Below are 20,540 nucleotides of genomic sequence, written 5' to 3'. Positions count from 1 at the left end.
CTAACATTTTAAATTACAAATCGACTAATAAATGAATATTTTCCTGGAGAAGAACACAGATGGAAGGACACACTTAGTTCTTTGGAGGGCAAAGTTTCTAAACTAAAAATAATAATCACAGCAAATTTGGCAGCTTATGTATATACTTTTATGTAATCACAAGACACAAGGAGAGTAACAAGTACCTAGTGAACAGATAGATTTGACACAACTTTCCAATGTGACTTTTTCGGTTGTTTTTTCGATGCAGCAGATCTGATTGTGGGTTTAGGCCTATCTACACAAGATCTACAAGGTTAAGATCTAAATTCAATATTCTTGTAATTTCAAGGTTTAAAAAATAAATAAATAAAAAATAGCTCTTTATAAAAAAAAAATTGACAAATCATACCAGTGTACAGCATATGTTTTCATGGCTCCTTTGTATCTCCTGGTAGGTGGGTGAGGATTCAACCTGTCCCCATGGTACAGCCAGGCTGAGTAGAGTAATGGAATCTGATGAATCAACAAAATGCTTTCTCTCCAGGTCTCCTTACACTTCACAACCAGACTGGTTCCCTGCCGCACATACATACATACATTTGATCCTACATATGATCTGGAAATTAGCTGCCCAATAAATAATATAACACACTATATTGTGTTGTATTGCACAAGTCTCTCTAAGACAGATTCTCAGTCCCGTGTTACATCACAGCCACTCCTGTCATCAGGAATAGCAAGAAGTGAAAAGAGGCACACACACACCGAGGACAGGGCAGAGTTATTTGAGCATGTACATCCACCATACAACTGTACAGCTAGTGGACTTAAACTAGGACAATCAGTCCAAAAAGTGAGTGCCCTAATGAAAATACATTGGCAGGTTACTTGTCACCCATGCATCCACTGTTGGAGGCTCCTTTCCTCCACAATGCAGATATTTGGTGGGACATTCAAGCATATGTCCCTCTATTCAAAGTCAACGGGACTGATGAAAAGAGCCAAACAAGGGGAAACTCGATTGATGTAATGAGTGGAAAAGTGTCATGCTGTTAGTAGAACTGAAAGTAACCAACTCTAGTGCCAGCTTCCAGTGGGATTTCACCGTTCAGCCTTACCAACTGAGAAGGTCAGGAGGTATACTCACTTTCTGACTCCTCATCCTCCTAAATAGTTTAAAGAAAAGTTGGCCAAACCCATTGAATTCAGCAGAACCCCCAACTTTCATGATGTTGGAGGAAAGAAGACTTGGGCATGTTGACTTTCAACACTTGATCCTTTTGTTGTCACGGAAGATAAGCCACCACCAGAGGTGTTTGCCAACATTATAGGGAGTATGGAAGGGTAAAGAGAAATAGCTGTCACCTGAATAAGCATCAACAATGGTTATTGAAGATGTATGGGCACCAAAAGTTTTTTTTATTCAAAGTAACTGGGCCTTTCAGTGTACTAAAAGGATTTGTAGGAAAAACTTAAAAAAATAATTACATTTTTGAAAATAAAAACTACACAAAACGTGTATTTGTCTGAATTTCTTGATTTTGTTGTCTCTCTTTACGCCAGCATAAGTGGCATAAAGTGTTACAGTAATAGGCCTTTGTCTTAGAATGTGTCCACCATTGTGTGTTAGAACCTTGTTTCCATCGTGTACAATACCTCAATAAGTCCCATCTCTGGAGTTTACCAGCATCCACAGCACACTGTGGGATGCAGTGTCCACTAGTTACCATTACCTTGGGTACATGACAGTCAGCCCCAACCAGACTCTGCTTGTCTTTCAAGAAATATAAAAAAAAATATTAAAACAACCTCAGTCATGTCTCCGTGCATAAATTGCATAGTTCTTGTGATGGCAAGCAGGTCGCCAAAAGCTCCTTCATCACTGGAAGGACGGATGTTTTTTTTTTCATTATGGCCGTTTGTTCCATGGATGAAGGCGCTTGGCCAACAGAGTGTGAACGTAAAGCAAAAGATGGATCAGTGTGTACCCTCTGCACTTAGTGTCATGCTCTCCTTGCATTGTACAAAATGGATGTTGTGCTTGACTGGAAGCCGTTTTGTTTCAATTCTTAAGTGTGATGATCAGACTTTCTCTTTTCTACAGAGCGTGAGCAAAGTCTGGATCAGGATTGGCTGTCATGTCTGCCATATTAAAGAGACTTCAGCAAGTATTGTCTCTGACCCAGATTCCTGATAGAAACACTTGCATGCTGATGTTGTCCTGTATATGTTGACTTGACAATGATTTTGGATTCTAGGCCAGGTACAAGAGGCCTCTGGCTTTTCAGGTGGGGTTAAAGGAAAGGTGATGAAAACTCTTCTGTCCTACTGCCTGAAGAGCCAGATGCTCAAAAACCGTGAATGTATAGACTGAGCTTAACAAATGTTTCTCCTGTATCAGTCATGAGCTTCTAGTGCTAACAATATTTAACACAGATTTAGATTTAAAAAAGTATCTAATCTAAAAAAACATAATAATTAATAGTAATAAAAATTACACCAATGGAATACAATAATAATTTATCAAAAATACTTAGTAAAAAACTGTCCATAACAAAGAAAAGGTGGGTCATCTGGTTCTGAAACCCATTTTCAAGGACCTTGTTAGGGTATCCTCAAATAGGACCTTGTTAGGGTATCCCCAATAAAGGACACCAACAGTTATCCAGGACAAATGTGCCTGCAAGGAGTGTCTCTTGCCCTGGAGGGCCTGGCACATCGATACCTTACATTGACTGGCCAATGCTTTAAATAGGTTGGGTGTAATGCTTCATTTCACCTGTGGCGGTGCTGCAGTGTTGGATACATACTGCTAGGTGCTTTTGCAGTTTATAGCTAGTCACTGATGATCGCAGCATTGGGACAACTTGTGGTCAGCCTATTTTTATGGGGCTAAGTTAAAGGTGGTTTGGAGAAGTAGAGTAGTTAATTGGGATCAACCAGGATCAACCTGCAGATGGGACAATGTGAGAAGTGGCCAACAGGGAAAGGAAGAGGGAAAAAGAATTGAGAATCTTGACCTGTGGCTGAGGTCAAGACAAAATAAATTGGCAGGATATCGAAACCTTTACAGACAAACCAACTTTTTGACACATGTAAAATCATGGTAATCGTCATAGTCTTTTTCCATGTCCTGATCTCATATATTGAGGATTTTTTTAGATGGATCATGTTTCGATTGCTCCTGAAGAATGTTTTTTTTTTTTATTCACTACGTTCTAGTTTAGCATCATAAAGCTATGTTCTCACGGCGGTATTTCAGAGTGAAATTTTGTGGGGATATTCCACTCGATGCAGGAGAGTCTTATAGATTTCTATAGGATTCTGTTGCACAGTGCACATGGTGGAAATCCCGATTCCGGCGTCCACAGAAACATTGAACCGATTCTGCTCGGAAATGCATTGCCATCTATGAAAATGAGGCATTTCTGAGCGGTCCTGGTACTGCCGGAACATGCAAATGTGAGGAATGCTAGCCTGGACATTCTGCACATTTTCGGTCATGTGAACATAGCCATAATGAGTCTGAGCTTAGTTTAATGTTAAATGATGGATACACTCATATACTTATTTAATTTTGTAATAGAATATGACCACTGGTTGAAGCTCCATCTGCAATCCTTGCTTTAGAGTGTTGTCATAAAATCCCCTTAAAAGCTATGGACACCTTTGCAGACTGTTTTTAAATAGCATTCTATGTATTTTATTAAATACAACATTTTTACATTTGATTCTAGTCAACATTTTAGACCGGTCATCTTCTACAGATTGCATGTCTTGCAATACAGTACAAGCTGCTGGATGCTGTTAAGTGCTCATTCATTCATTCAGGTGAACTCTCTATTGGTTCAGCCTCTCTCTGCTCTTCAGAATGTTACTTTAAGCCACTGTTTCCCAACCAGGGTGCCTCCAGCTGTTGCAAAACTACAACTCCTAGCATGCCTGGACAGCTGTCCGGGCATGCCAGGAGTTGTAGTTTTGCAACAGCTGGAGGCACCCCGCTTGGGAAACACTGCTCTTAACCAGTGGTCTCCAAACTGTGGCCCTTCTTTTGCTTTAAAACTACAGCTCCTAGCATGCCTGGTCAGCCGTTGGCTGTTCGGGCATGCTGGGAATTGTAGTTTTGCAACATCTGGACGGGCACAGTTTGGAGACCACTGATCTAATCTGATACCATTACAATAAAATTAACTAATATTGTAAAAATGTCACTTTAGATGGAATAAACTCTGAGTGGCGTTCAGCAGCTTGTACTGTATTGTAAGATGTACAAGCTGCAGAAGAGAAACAGCCTAAAATGTATAATCAAAACCTCCTGTAAATGTGTTTTAATTAATAATGCAATGCAATAAAAAAGTCTGCAAAGCCGTCCCTTAGCTTATTAACAGAGTCTTGTTTCTAAATAACAATTAAAATACATTTAAAAAAAAATAGAAACAAAAATCTCAAACCGATTTTTTAAGTAAGAGAGTAATATAAAAAAAAAACATAAAAATAAAAAAAGGTCAAATCATATCTATATTTCAGATTCCAACATTATTTTATGACAGATACATAAAATTACATATATACCCAAAGTATAGTAAAAAAAAAAAAATAAAAACTGTCACCCATAGCAGCCAGTCAGGGATTAGCTTAAACAACTGGGAAAAATCAAAGCTGCTCTGTTATTAGTTGCTATGGCCAGCATGGATAAATGATATGATAATACATACTATAATATACAGTAAGTGGTTGGGTTAAATCTAAAAGATTTGCTCCACTCTTAAAAGTAAATAGAGAGGGGTACATACAACCCAGGCAGGTCCCGTCTATATAAATTGCTATTTGATATGTTTTAGTCTAATTTTATAACACATGCTATGTCTTGCAACAGGATCAGAGCTTATGCCCAAAGCCCTTTCTACCAGAATAGTTGGAGGTATTTGGTGGTTTTTTACCCTGATCATCATCTCTTCCTATACCGCAAACTTGGCTGCTTTCCTTACGGTAGAGAGAATGGAGTCACCCATCGATTCTGCAGATGACTTGGCCAAACAAACGAAGATCGAGTACGGGGCTGTAAGAGACGGATCAACCATGACCTTTTTTAAGGTAAGATCTAAACCAATGTTTCCCAACCAGCATTGCCCAGACAGTCAAAGGACCATATAAACCTACTGTCTAGAGAGACCTCATTGACTTAAGTATTGAAGGCATGCTCTGTGACATGTGAAGCGGCCATTTTGTGAAGGAACGGCCGTTATTGTATATGGTGGATGTATTACCTGTTTTATAATAGAATTGTTACCTGTTATTGTATTCATGCCTGTAATGATAATGGGATGACCGCTGAGAAGTGATCTTTGCAAAACAGGAAGTGTCAAAGAGGTGATCTCAGCAGAACAGGAAGTATCGGAATTGATCTCTATAGATCATGAAGTTTCAGAAGTGATAGAACAGGAAGTGTTAAGAGAAATGATCTCTACAGAATAGGACGTGTCAGAGAAGTGATCTCTACAGAATAGGAAGTGGCAAAGAAGTGATCTTTTCAGAACAGGAGGTGTCAGAAGTGATCTCTACAGAACAAGAAGTGTCAGAGAAGTGATCTCTGCAAAACAAGAAGTATCAGAACTTTTCTCTGTAGAACAAGATGTGTCAGTGATGGGATCTGTAATAATTTTTTTTAATATGTTAACATAACAACTTGATTTAAACAGTGAATCGTTTTCAGATGATATGTCCCTATTAAAGGGATATTTCTATTTAAAGAAGGTTTCCCTAGCCACAAAATAGAAAAAACAAGCTGGTCTGTGAGGGTCCGACTGCTAGGATATGGGATAGGGGATAATTTGTTTAGATGGGAATATCCCTTTAAGGAAGTCAGGGTAGATAGAGCTGGCTTAGGAATAGATATGGAGAGATATATTTAGAGACCAGCCAAGCCAAGAACAGATAATCGGAGACCAGACAAGTCAAGGACAGAAAATCAGAGACCGGCTAAACAAGACAAGATAATCCGAGACCAGCTAAACCAAAACCAGATAATCAGAGATCAGCTAAGCCAAGACCAGATAATTAGAGACCAGCTAAGCCAAGACCAGATAATCAGAGATCAGCTAAGCCAAGACCAGATAATTAGAGACCAGCTAAGCCAAGACCAGAAAACCGGAGACCCGCTAAACCAAGACCAAATAATCCGAGACAGCTAAACCAAGACCAGATAATCCGAAACCAGCTAAGCCAAAACCAGATAATCAGAGGCCAGCTAAGCCAAGACCAGATAATCGGAGACCAGCTTAGCCAAGACCAGAAAACTGGAGACCAGCTAAGCCAAGACCAGATAATCAGAGGCCAGCTAAGCCAAGACCAGATAATCAGAGACCAGCTAAGCCAAGACCAGAAAACTGGAGACCAGCTAAGCCAAGACCAGAAAACTGGAGACCAGCTAAGCCAAGAAGCAAACTTTTAGTGTATGGTGCAATCAGAAATTCACAAAATTTATTTGTATCTTGCCCTAGCTCGCTTTACATTTAGACTAGCATAAAGATAGATTAAAAAGCTTACCTGAACTAATTTTTTTACTTTTTTAAATAAAAAGCATATGGGAGACGTTCACTTTTAGTTAACATTATATATTTACTGCTGCATCTATATGTAAGACTGGAGGATGTAGTTCTTTAACTGCTCATTTATTTCGAGTGGATAACTAATGGCGCCTCTTTTGTCTGTACCAGCCGTAAAACATTATGTTAGAACCTTCAGATTCCTTCAGGTTTTTTTCAGCATTTCGTCTTGAAAACACATTAATGACGCTTTACCAGAACAAATCCAGGTGACAAAAATGTCATTGTTCCCTCGGTATGGTTCCTAAGAAACCGGCGAACTGGAGTTAATATTGCCGTTTGCTTTACATTAGTGTTAATTAAAGAATTTCCGGCTAGATAACTGAGGGAATGCTGAAAGGCGAGAGCAGGTGTAAGCAGGCATAACTTGTGCGCAGACGGGATTTGTTCTGATCTCTTCGGGTTAAGCAATCTAATTTTTGAGTTTGTACTAAAAGGCTTTAATTTTACTTTGGCGTTGTGTTTTACTTAGAGTGATTTAGTCAATCAGGAGACTGTACAGACAGAAAGAACTTATCAGCAGACTATAATATATCACACAGCATGGAGGCCAGGTTTGTCATATTACCTATTAAAATAAGGCTTCCTAATAAAAATATACTGAAACTTGTAAATTAATCTCTATGTCCAGATAACACGGAGAGCTGTGTGGGCCTCATAATGGAATTATTGTACATTCACATTCTATTTCTGTAATTTAATATGGAGACAGGTCACTGTCTCCTACAAGATCAGAACACTCTTCATCCGCTGCTGTCATCATTCTCACTGGAGACAGGACTTTTTTCATTCTATATTCTTCTCACGAATGTCATCCAATGGGTGGAGAGGTCACTGCATACCACAAAGTCAACACATTCTTGCCCTGCTGATATTGTCATTCAAGACTGGTTTAATTTCACTTTATCACACAATCCATGTCATACAGGTCCTTTCTTGCTAAGTAAGGTAATGAGTGTCAGCTTACTGCCACATTATAGGAAAGGCACAAGGGGAACATGTGTTGGGGCATTCACTATTTTTAAAGTTGTCTCCACCAATCTTTAAGGGGTACTCTGCCCCTTGACATATTATCCCCTATCCAAAGGATAGAGCATAAGATGTCTGATCATGGGGGTGCCGCTGTTGGGGTCCCCCGCGATCTCCCTGCTGCACCCAGCATTCGTTTAGAGTGTTGGGTGCAGCACCGAAGGCTCTTGACGTGACGGGCACTCCAGCTCGTGATGTCACGGCCACGCCCCCCCTCAATGCAAGTCTATGGGAGGGGGCGTGACTGCCGTCACGCCCCCTCCCATAGACTTGCATTGAGGGGGCGTGACCGTGACGTCACATGCCTCTACCCCGCATCGCCAGTCTTCAGGCACAGAGCGTCTGGGGTGCCACAGCAGAGATCTCGGGGGTCCCCAGTGGTGGGACCCCCACAATCAGACATCTTATCCCCTATCCTTTAGATGGGGAATACGATGTTTAGGGGCAGAGTACCCCTTTAATTACAGTAGGTCACTGGCTTCTACATGGTTGACATATTCATGTACTACTATTACAATCATTAGCAGAATACGATTGACATTAAATTTTACATCCTGGCCTGTGGTAATGTAATCACACAACCATCCAGGTCACTTATGTAGTAACCACACTCCTCTTCTGCTGCTTTCTGCATTACCATGATCTGGTTGAAGTCTTACATCAGAACACTTGTTTGTACATGTCAATGCCTACCTCAAGATCAGCACAGTCTTATGCTACTGCTGGTGTCATCTTCTTATCACATCCTTGTCATATGCAGCTTAGTCCTTTTTAATGTAATCATATGAGTGTCTGGGGTACTGTCTACAAAAAATGATACTCCCTTCACTGTCTGTTACATTTACATCTGCCCCAATAACATATACAGATGAGTGGACAAGGCACTTCCTCCCACAAGATCAGAACACTCTTTTGCTACTGCTGTCCCATTATTGGAATAATAAAATGTTGTCTAATCATTGTAAAGTGATTACAAATATTCCTCTTCTGCTACTATGTTCCCTTGATCTGACTCTGTTCTAGTCATATTGTTCTAGTCATATGGTGCCTGGACCTAGTGAGTCTCTGCTTCCCACAAGATCAGCACACTCTGCCGCTGCTGCTTCTTTTATCATTTCCATGTTCTGTAATTTGATTAGTAAGGACCAGGCAATGTCAGACCATGGGAGTGATATAAGCAGCAGAAGAAGAAGAGTGTGCTGATCTTGCGAAGGGCAGTGACCTGGGCACACTTCTTTATTAGATTAGTAAGGACCAGGTAATATCAAATGTGCCAATGTCACTGCCTCCCACAAGATCAGTACACTCTTCTTGCTTTTATCATTTCCATGGGTCAACATTGCCTTATCCTTACTAATCTAATTACAAATGAGCCCAACTCCCTGCCCCGAGAAGATGAGACACCCATGACACACCATGAGAATTATAAAAGCAGCAGAAGAAGAGTGTGCTGATCTTGTGGGAGGCAGTGACCTGGGCACATTTCTTTATTAGATTAGTAAGGACCAGGTAATGTCAAATGTGCCAAGGTCACTGCCTCCCACAAGATCAGTACACTCTTCTTGCTTTTATCATTTCCATGGGTCAACATTGCCTTATCCTTACTAATCTAATTACAAATGAGCCCAACTCCCTGCCCCGACAAGATTAGCACACACCATGAGAATTATAAAAGCAGCAGAAGAAGAGTGTGCTGATCTTGTGGGAGGCAGTGACCTGGGCACATTTGTGATTAGATTAGTAAGGGTTAGGCAATGCCAAACCATGGGAACGATAAAAGCAGAAGAAAAAAAGTGTTCTGATCTTGTGGGAGGCAGTGACCTGGGTACATTTGCCATTACCTGGTCCTTGCTGATTTAGTTATAAAGATGCCCAGGTCACTTGCCCCACAAGATCAGCATACTTTTCTTCTGCTGCTATCACCATTCCCTCTTCTCTTATGTGGTTTTGATTGATTTTCTGGGGGAACAAGCCTCTCTGTAGTAGACCTCTCTCTCCTGCAGCTCCGTGTCCTTAAGGAACAACTGTACGGTGTATTTATTGGTGATTATGTGCGGAGCCGTCATGATGAAGAGTTTAATACTGATATTTTATAGTATAGTGAAACAGATGGACTGACAATCCACACATTCTACTAAATCAGAAGGGAGGAAATAGGAATGTCTGTTGTCAGGCTATTCATTATCAGCCCTGGAAACAGACTTCCCTTACAGTATAAAAAACACCAAAGACGTGAATGAGATATTATCAGCCCGTGAAGCCATAGACGATTTCCCCAGAACAAATATGTTGTCAGCTGTTAAAGGGACGACAAGTCAGACAATACTGCAGGGAAAATGTAATATAACATAGCAGCCATATGCCCTAATAGGAAGGGGGTTGTCCTGATGAGACCTCTTAAAAGAGATTATTTCAGGATTTTATATATTTTTTTATTTTATTGTGCTATAGAGGCTGTAAAGTTAGTGTAGTACATAATATAGGGTTTGTATCTGTGTTTGATGGCTGGTCTCTTATGTGACCTTTGCCCCAATGTTTATTTTTATCAGCATCCAAAATGCTGCAGTGCGGCCTGGGACATAACATCACTAGTCAGGTGTTGAACGAGAGAGCCTGTCCGCTTCATTGGATGGAGCAGCCGTTGGGTGGGAGGAAGATCATTCTTCACAGGGCTGCAGGGAATTGTAGTTTCGAACACAGCAAACATGCAAGGGAGCTCGGGTAGGCTGCAATGGGTGGGGTCGCTGATGTGTGGGAGGGAGAAAAGTGACCTCACACTTACAAACAAGTGATCCTGGGACTTGTAGTAGGAGGGAGGGAACTCCAACAGAAAATAGCCATTTCATTAAAAAAAAAAAAGGAGCAGCATTATGGTGGACTCACAACATAGCCATTTAACCCCAAGACAAGCACGAATCCTTCCTAAGCATGTCCATTACTGTCTAGCAGGTAAGTACTATAATTACCTTATGGTGGATAACCCCTTCAATAGTTGGTACATTATACGTACAGGTATCAATAGACATTAGAATTTTGTTGGTAAATTCAGATGATGTTTATGGGGATTGACAGACCTGCATAGAAGACATGGATCATTGATGTTGTAAGTCTCTTTGGGAGATAAGAATGCCAAAGGGGTCCTATAACCCACCCATCTTCACTTCCATCACTATCTTGCAGTAGTATTACATTTTCTGTTGAATAAATACATATTCATTGACTAATCTGCTTAATCCTGCGGAGTCCATATCTTACCATTATTGACAGCTACTTTGCACTTCTTCCAGAAATCCAAAATTTCAACATATGAGAAGATGTGGGCCTTTATGAGCAGTAGGCAGCAGACGGCACTGGTGAAGAACAATGATGAGGGCATCCAGCGGGTTCTTACCACGGATTACGCGCTGCTCATGGAGTCCACCAGCATTGAATATGTAACACAACGGAACTGCAACCTTACCCAGATTGGAGGGCTCATTGACTCAAAAGGTTATGGAGTTGGCACACCCATTGGTAAGTTACTCATATGGACCACTTGGGGCAGAAATAAAATTACCACTTTAGAGAACCTTATCCACTTGTGGTTGAAACATTGACCTGAGTATAGACTGCATCTGTATTCACAAGCACGCGACATGGTATGCATGGTGGATGGCAGGTTTTTACAAACCTGGGTCAAAGATTAAGTTTGCTTCCGTAGCCCCTTAGCAGAGGTTTTTAGTCATACTGATCCTGTTTGAGAACTATTTTCTCATGATGCCTACCTTTCCCATGAATCCTCTGGCTTTGAAGAGAGAGGGGGTGGAGTTTGATCACTGCAATTTACCTAATCAGACCAACGTAATCTTCTGGTTAGACTCCAGCAACTAGAAGTCTAAGCTGGTGAGAATCAAATGTGGGTTGGTGTCAGTTCTCACTACATGCAGTTTTAATGCATTTTTTTCCCCACATGTATAACTACTATATATCCTGATCCCATAAAGATAGCAGCAGCAGTATACAGACAGAGCAGGAGGGGAGTAGTATAACTACTATATATCCCGATAACATAGAGATAGTAGCAGTTTACAGATAGAGCTGGGAGGGGAGGTGTATAACTACTATATATGCTGATCTCATGGAGATAGCTGCAGCAGTATACAGATAGGGCTGGAGGGGAGATGAAAAACTACTATTTATCCTGATCCCATGGAGATAACAGCAGCAGTATACAGATAGGGCTGGAGGGAGGTTGTATAACTGCCATATATCCCTATCTCATAGAGAGACCAACAGTTTACAGATAGGGCTGGAGGGGAGGTGCATAACTACTATATATCCTGATCTCATAGAAATAGCAGCAGTATACAGATAGAGCTGGAGGGGAGGTGTATAACTACTATATATCCTGATCCCATTGAGATAATAGCAGCAGCAGTATACAGATAGGGCTGGAGGGGAGGTGTATAACTACTAAATATCCTGATCCCATAGAGATAGCAGCAGTATACAGATAGAGCTGGAGGGGAGGTGTATAACTACTATATATCCTGATCCCATAGAGATAGCAGCAGTAGTAGTATACAAATCTGGGAGGGGTGGTGGGTCTGTAGCATACATATCTGGGTAGGGAGGGAGTCTGTGAGCTTATAGGAGGGGATCTGATGGGTGAGTCGACCTTGTAGTTCACAGGAAGTCAGCTGTCCGAGAACTGACCACTTCCTCTGACACATCAAGCCATTAATGAAACGCATGAATGCAGCTTTTCTGGAATGAAACAGATGGCACTGTAGGACTAGGGATGTGAGTGTGCATGATTTCATTCTTCAATGTAATTTATTGTCCCCCTGTGATCACATATTGAGTTGAGAAGGAGTTTATCCAAGGCCGTGTATTGTATTACAGAATGTCACAATGTAAGTAAATGGGGTCGGAAAACATTTCAGTGCCCTATAGCTGCTTTTTAAATAACAAATCCAGCGCTGCTACATGTGACTGTCACTGCAGTCAAACCAGAGCGAGCTCACTTGTCATTTTCCGTACAGCCCATTGTGTTATATTACATTTATACGGACACAAGAGTAATACACGCGGCCTTAACGGCGGGCGATAAATATAAAGTTCACCTGCTTTTGCGATGTTCGTATATTTTCTGACTGTCAATGGGGGGAAAATTATTGTTTTTCCGCGGCCATAAAAAACTGTTTTCGCTATGCGAATGACAATGACATATCCCTGCCGGACCCTGAATACTTTTATTTATTTATTTTTATTTATTTTTTTTTGTTTTGTTTTTTTTGCAGACATATAAATTATGATCTGTTTTTAACGTAATAAACCGTTTCTGGGAAGTGTTGTGAGAAAATGCTAATACAAGTGACAGGCGCACAATGACAAATAGATTTATGCACTTGGACAAACAGAGGGAAAATAAAGAACTGCGCAATGTGATTGATAGCGAGGGGGGGGGAGAGAGTCTGACTAAAGGGACTAATGCATAAGGGCGTATTTTTAACTCCTTAGAAAAGCGTTTTCCAACCAGGGGCCTCCAACTGTTGCAAAACTACAACTCTCAGCATGCCCAGACAGCCTTCGGCTGTCCGGGCCTGCTGGGAATTGTAGTTTTGCAACAGCTGGAGGCATCCTGGTTGGGAAACACTGCCATAGAATGTAATGTGTTCTGTGTCAGTAGGTACTAAATACAAAGGTTTTATGCTACAATGCTATATTGATTAGGGAAATTAGTTGTTTTGCCCATATCATGCACACTCACTTTCACTAGTCATACGTTGCCATTTGTTTTATGGCAGCGCTACTGCATCTATACGTTTCATTACTGTAACTGGATCATGTGATTGCCATCTAAACCTTCCAATGCTTAAATGGTCACTCTGATTAAAACTAGTTTTTGCTATTGCGCTGCTTTGGTAAATAGAAAATCTTTCTAATGTACTTTGTTTACAAAAACAATAAAGTTTTCTATGTTTTATTTGTGTTTTAAAAAGCTGCCACTAGGTGTCTCCCTACTTGTCCAGAGCACATTGCCCCCCCCCCCCTCCCCATCTCTTGCACAGACTTTGGGCTCCTGCTGGCCTGGCAGAAGTCCAAAATCAGGAAATGCAGTCTGGAGTGCTGAGGGGGGGGGGGTGCAGCCTTATCCAATCATAGCTCATCTCACACTGAACTGCTCTGGGCTGTGTGTAGCAGAGTGAGGGAGGAAGTTCTCCCCTGTATGGCTTCTGATGATGTCACACCTGATGGGGAACGCCCCTTCCCAGTCTGTGAATCTGACTGATCAGAAAATACAGAGCAATATCAAGGTAGAAAAGGAAAAAATTATAAAAATAAAGTCAGGGGGTGGTTTATCATGATGGGGGCAGTGACCTGGGAGGATTATACAATTTAACAAGATCATGAGGTACTCTTTATGTTTCAGAACAGGATGTCAGTTCTGGATTCTGTGAAGTACAGGATGACATCATCATCTACCAGAATTCTCTTACAAGATCCATCTACTCCCTTGGATCAGGATATATAGTACTTATACACCTCCCCTCCAGCTCTATCTGTATACTGCTGCTGCTTTCTCCATAGAATCAGGATATATAGTAGTTATACACCTCCCCTCCAGCTCTATGGGGGAAATTTATCAAAACCTGTGCAGAGGAAAAGTTACCCAGTTGCCCATAGCAACCAATCAGATCGCTTCTTCCATTTTTCACAGGCCTTGTTAGGAATGTAAGAAGCAAGCTGATTGGTTGCTATGGGCAACTGGGCATCTTTGACTCTACACAGGTTTTGATAAATCTCCCCCTATCTGTATATTGCTGCTATCTCTATGGAATCAGGATATATAGTAGTTTTACACCTCCCCTCCAGCTCGATCTGTATACTGCTGCTGCTATCTGTATGGAATCAGGATATATAGTAGTTTTACAACTCCCCTCTAGTTCTATCTGTATACTGCTGTTGCTAAATCTATGGAGTTAGGATATACAGTAGTTATGCACCTCCCCTCTAGCTCTATCTGTATACTGCTGCTACTATCTATATTAGATCAGGATATGTAGTAGTTATACAGCTCCCCTCCAGCTCTATCTGTATACTGCAATTTGAACACTGCTGCTATCTCTATACGATCAGGATATATAGTAGTTATACACCTCTCCTCCAGATCTATCTATATACTGCTGCTATCTCTATGGTATCAGGATATATAGTAGTTATACACCTCCCCTCCTGCTCTATCTGCATACTGCTGCTATCTCTATGGGATCAGGATATATAGTAGTTATACACCTCCCCTCCTGCTCTATCTGCATACTGCTGCTATCTCTATGGGATCAGGATATATAGTAGTTATACACCTCCCCTCCAGCTCTATCTGTATATTGCTGCTATCTCTATGTGATCAGAATATATATTAGTTATACCCTACTGCTTTTCCACCACAGCTGCTATTGGGCTGGTGGCGAAATTGTCTTTTAAGATTCTAGAGCCACCTAACGGGTCACCCAGACCCATCGACCTGCCATGAAGAAACTGATTTACATAGAGATAAGTTTTGTTCCTTGTAGTGGCTGCTACAAGTCACCATGTTGGTGCATCCAGCACCTTGATTTGTGGTAAGAGTATCATGGCATGTGTGGTGGGGCACAAAGGGGAGTCCTTGGTCCCTCAAAACTAGACATTCTTAAAGGGGTACTCCACTGGCCAGTGTTCGGAACTAAATGGTCTGAACGCTGTTCTGGCGCTGTGGTGGTCGGCCACGCCCCTCGGGACGTCACGGCCACGCCCCCTCAATGCAAATCTATGGGAGGGGTTGTGACGCCCCTCCCATAGACTTGCATTGAGGGGTCATGGCCGTGACGTCACGAGGGGCATGACCGACCACCGCAGTGCGAAAACAGCATTCGGAACATTTAGTTCTGAATGCTGGCCAGTGGTGTACCCCTTTAAATAATACCAAGTAATAACACTGAAGGTGATGGTGTAACTGCTTTCTTATAGAAATGTCGCCACACCTGTCCATGGGTTGTGTCTGGTATTGCAGCTCAGCTCTTACAAGTGGATGTGCCTGAGCTGCAATACAAAGCAACCTGGCGCACAGGTGTGGTGCTGTTTTTGCAAGAAAGCAGTCGTATGTTTTTATAATCCCGGTAAAATGCAACTTGACCGTCATAACGCTTCTAAGACTAATGTAACAATGTTCGAAGAAAAAGAGAATATAAGAGATGGCACTCACCACATCAGCCCAGAATTCTTTATTGAGTCATGTACGGCAGGTACAGGAGACTCAGACGCGGTGGGGGGCCTCCATTGGATGGTGTCCATTTTGTGCAGCAAGTGCACGTCGTCTAGCCAACGCTGAGCGTTGGCTAGACGAAGTGCGCTTGCTGCACGAAACGGACACCGTCCCCTGTACCTCCCATACGTGACTCAATAAAGAATTCTGAGCTGATGTGGTGAGTGCCATCTCCTATATTCTATTTTTCTTCGAACATTGTTACACGCTTCATTGACGTGATCTGCACCTCCCCGTTCTGGCGCCTGTGCTGATATCCACCTTTGCACCTACATCTACAGGGATCATATATATCCACGGTGTAGTGCCAGACATCATCCTCTATTTTGTTTTTCTAAGACTAAGGGTACGTTCACACGAGCGGATTTGCAGCGGATTTTACACTGCAGATCCGGCGCTGAAGGAACCTCTATATGCTGGCTTTACATGTGCCTGCTCGGAGCGGCAATACGCCGCTACGTGCAGACACATTGAAACGATGTGCGAGTCGCCGCGCATGCGCGGTGTACTCGCACACAGCGCGGCTGCTCGCCCTGCTCAATGAGCTGCCGCGATGTGCGAGTATACTGCGCATCTGCGCCACGACTCGCACATCGCAGTGTGTCTGCTCATAGCGGCGTATTGCCGCTCCGAGCAGGCACATGTAAAAGCAGAATACAGAGGGTCCTTCAGCGGCGGATCTGCAGCGAAATTACGCTGCGAAAATCCGCTCGTCTGAACGTACCCTAAGGTTAAGTTTCCACTTGGTTTTTTTTCTGGCAGTTTTTGGAATATGGCCACTGCAGTTTTTGAGCCAAAGCCAGAAGTGTATTCAAAAGGAATAGGATATATAAAGGAAGAATTTACACTTCTCCGCCCTTATGGATCCACTTGGAACCAAGTGGAAACTTAGCCTTAGACTAAACCTACAATGCTGTAATTTCTACCTATATTATCCCTCCAGGTTCTCCGTACAGGGACAAAATCACCATCGCTATTCTCCAACTACAAGAGGAAGGGAAGTTACATATGATGAAGGAGAAGTGGTGGAGAGGGAATGGCTGCCCGGAAGAAGACAGCAAGGAAGCCAGCGCCTTAGGAGTGGAGAACATTGGTGGGATCTTCATAGTGCTCGCTGCCGGGCTGGTTTTGTCGGTCTTTGTGGCAATTGGAGAATTCATCTATAAATCCAGGAAAAATAGTGATATAGAACAGGTAAGAATGAGGTTCACTATACTGGGGTGGGATATATCCAAACACCCAATGCTATTAGTGTTTTGCCTTTCCTATTAGGCTAGGTTCACACTACGGAATTTCTGAAATTCTGCTTACTAAAATGTACTGTGTAGTGAATGGTTTTCCGAAATTTGTGAAAAGAAAATCCGCTTTAAAATTTCCGCCTGAAGAATGGCGTTGCTCATTCTTCAGGCGGAAATACTCGCGGAACGCATTGCATTCTATTGGAGACTGCAGTGTACGCACGGTCCTAACGCCGACTGATTCAGTCAGCGCTGGCCGCATTTGGGATCTCCGGGCGGAAATTTTCTGCCCGGAGATTCTATAGTCTGAACCTAGCCTAATGGTTTGTTCTTACCAATGATCAGATGAAATCCAATATACTCCGTCACCTATTGGGTGCTGTTGTGAAAATGACTCTCTAAGACTAGGTCTGCTCAACTGCAATGACCATACACACGTTGAGGCTCACAATATTGATTCCAATCGGAAAGCGTTGAGTAGCATTGACACGCGTTGTAAACATAAAGGAGGAGATTTATCAAAACCCGCGCAGAGGAAAACGTACCCAGTTGCCCATAGCAACCAATCAGATCGCTTCTTATAGGAAGGCCTGTGAAAAATGAAAGAAGCAATCTGATTGGTTACTATGGGCAGCTGGGCAAGTTTTCCTCTGCACAGGTTTTGATAAATCTCCCCCATCATCATGACTAGGGATGAGCGAACTTCCAGTAATTCGATTCGTCACGAACTTCTCGGCTCGGCGGTTGATGTCTTTAGCCTGTATAAATTAGTTCAGCTTTCAGGTGCTCCGGTGGGCTGGAAAAGGTGGATACAGTCCTAGGAGAGAGTCTCCAGCCACCGGAGCACCTGAAAGCTGAACTAATTTATACAGGCTAAAGTTAGCAACTGCCGAGAAGTTCGTGACAAATCGAATTACTGTAAGTTCGCTCATCTCTAATTATGACGATTAAAGGGGTACTCCGGAGGAAAACGTTTTTTTTTTTTTAAATGAAATGGTGCCAGAAAGTTAAACAGATTTGTAAATTACTTCTATTTAAAAAAATATTTATCCTTCCAGTACTTATTAGCAGCTGTATGCTACAGAGGAAATTCTTTGCTTTTTGAATTTATTTTTTGTCTTGTCCACAGTGCTCTCTGCTGACACCTCTGTCCGTGTCAGGAACTGTCCAGAGCAGCATAGGTTTGCTATGAGGATTTTCTCCTGCTCTGGACAGTTCCTGATACGGGCATCAGGTGTCAGCAGAGAGCACTGTGGACAAGACAAAAAAGAAATTGAAAAAGAAAAGAATTTCTCTGTAGCATACAGCTGCTAAAAAGTACTGGAAGAGTAAAGATTTTTTAATAGAAGTCAATTACAAATCTGTTTAACTTTCTGGCACCAGTTGATTTTAAAAAAAATATATATGTTTTCCACCGGAGTACCCCTTTAAGCAGGCCTATATTTGGTGCAACTTTTTGACATAGCAATGGTTTCCATTAGTAGTGGTGTGTGATTTCATGAAAATTCGTGTAAGCCAGGGGGGTCATAAAATAGAAAAACAAAGTTTTATTTGGGTAGTGTCATATGAATGTGTTACATTTCGTGGTCTGGTAACGTGTGCCCATTATCGGAAGAAACAGAAAAATCGCCATGGTCCCTCCTCCCCTGTTACGGCCATCATTATAAAGAGCGTCAACCTTCATCACCATTAGGTTTTGAAAGACCCAGCTTTGAAAATAAAATAAGAATGTGCACACCAAGTTTTCAGAAAATACCAACGACTCATCCCTATCCAATGGGGGCATGGATCTCTAGTGGCTTTTAAAGGGGTACTCCGGAGGAATTTTTTTTTTTTTATATCCACTGGTGTCAGAAAGTGTAACAGATTTGTAAATGACTTCTATTTAAAAATCTTAATCCTTCCAGTACTTATCAACTGCGGTATGCTCCAGAGGAAGTAGTGTAGTTCTTTCCAGTCTGACCACAGTGCTCTCTGCTGATACCTCTGTCCATGTCAGGAACTGTCTAGAGCAGGAGAGGTTTGCTATGTGGATTTGCTCCTGCTCTGGACAGTTCCTGACATGGACAGAGGTGTCAGCAGAGAGCACTGTGGTCAGACAGAAAAGAACAACTCAACTTTCTCTGTGGCATACAGCAGCTGATAAGTACTGGAAGGATTAAGATTGTTTAATGGAAGTGATTTACAAATCTGTTTAACTTTTCAGCACCACTTGATTTCTCCTCATGTAATCTCCTTACTACTGGGGTGACACACTGTAACAATCCTCCTCCTCATGTAATCTTCTTACTGCTGGGGTGACACACTGTAACAATCCCCCTCCTCATGTAATCTACTTACTACTGGGGTGACACACTGTAACAATCCCCCTCCTCATGTAATCTCCTTACTACTGGGGCGACACACTGTAACAAACCTCCTCCTCATGCAATCTCCCTACTACTGGGGTGACACACTGTAACAAACCTCCTCCTCATGTAATCTCCTTACTACTGGGGCGACACACTGTAACAAACCTCCTCCTCATGTAATCTCCTTACTACTGGGGTGACACACTGTAACAAACCTCCTCCTCATGTAATCTCCTGACTACTGGGGTGACGGGTCTAGCTGGATGGGCGGGTTCTTCAGATGTTGGCTAACTTTATAGCTGAGGGCAGAGCTGCGCCCCCATCAAGAATGCGCTCTAGGCTGCTGCCTATTTTGCCTATAGGCAGAGCCGGCCCTGCCTGCATGTACCATTACATTTTGCATGTATTTTATTACTTTTATTCAAATCAATGGCGCATAAATATCTGGATGTTTTGCATGTGTACCGTATATTTTCTTTGCTTCTGTTGCCTCATTATTCTCCATTCATTCTACTATAATTAGAATATCATTGCCACATTATGATGATTATTGTTATTATTATTATTTATGCATGTTTTTATTTTCTTTCTTCCATTCCTTTTTTATTTTATTTTATTTTTTTTGCATGCCAAGGCCTTTTGTTTCTTTTATGGGCTGCAATGTAAACCCAATCACCCGTCCAACTCAACTTCGGGGACCACCCTATCCACGGAATTAGACTGTGGCAAATTGCTTCGGGAGGAGAGAGGAATCCGAATGCAACCCTCTATACACACAGTATAATGTACATGAAAGGTGTGTGCCAAAAAAAATCGTGCAAATGTACAGTATCTTTATTTTTATTTTTATTTATTTTGTGTGTGTCATAGGTTGGGTTTAGCTTGGCAGATAAGCGGCGCCCATGCTTATATGTGAATTATGCAAGAAAAGGGTAAATGATAAGTATAACTTGGGCTACAAGGTGAATTCGCGGTGCAAGATTGAGCGTAAGCAGGTGGTGCCCCACCAATCCGTTATCGTTTCCCAACCAGGGTTTCTCCAGCTGTTGCA

The 20,540-nt window shown here is 42.0% G+C and overlaps 1 protein-coding gene across 8 annotated transcripts in view; it reads left to right on the top strand.

Moving 5' to 3' along the window:
- Positions 1-20,540, top strand: part of GRIK1 (glutamate ionotropic receptor kainate type subunit 1) — a 512,490-nt gene that overhangs the window by 462,399 nt on the left and 29,551 nt on the right. For 3 of the 8 annotated variants that reach the window (XM_056559535.1, XM_056559530.1, XM_056559533.1), the window contains 3 exons: positions 4,859-5,076; positions 10,904-11,129; positions 16,844-17,094. In XM_056559535.1, coding sequence (XP_056415510.1) covers positions 4,859-5,076; positions 10,904-11,129; positions 16,844-17,094 — 695 coding nt within the window. Of the gene's footprint in view, positions 1-2,086; positions 3,897-4,858; positions 5,077-10,903; positions 11,130-16,843; positions 17,095-20,123; positions 20,286-20,540 lie in introns of those variants that run through there. The other 5 variants (XM_056559534.1, XM_056559531.1, XR_008889112.1 and 2 more) reach the window with 4 other exon arrangements.

This window comes from Hyla sarda, chromosome 2, assembly GCF_029499605.1.
Source record: "Hyla sarda isolate aHylSar1 chromosome 2, aHylSar1.hap1, whole genome shotgun sequence".
Taxonomy (NCBI): domain Eukaryota; kingdom Metazoa; phylum Chordata; class Amphibia; order Anura; family Hylidae; genus Hyla; species Hyla sarda.
This window is presented reverse-complemented; position numbering and strand designations above follow the sequence as displayed.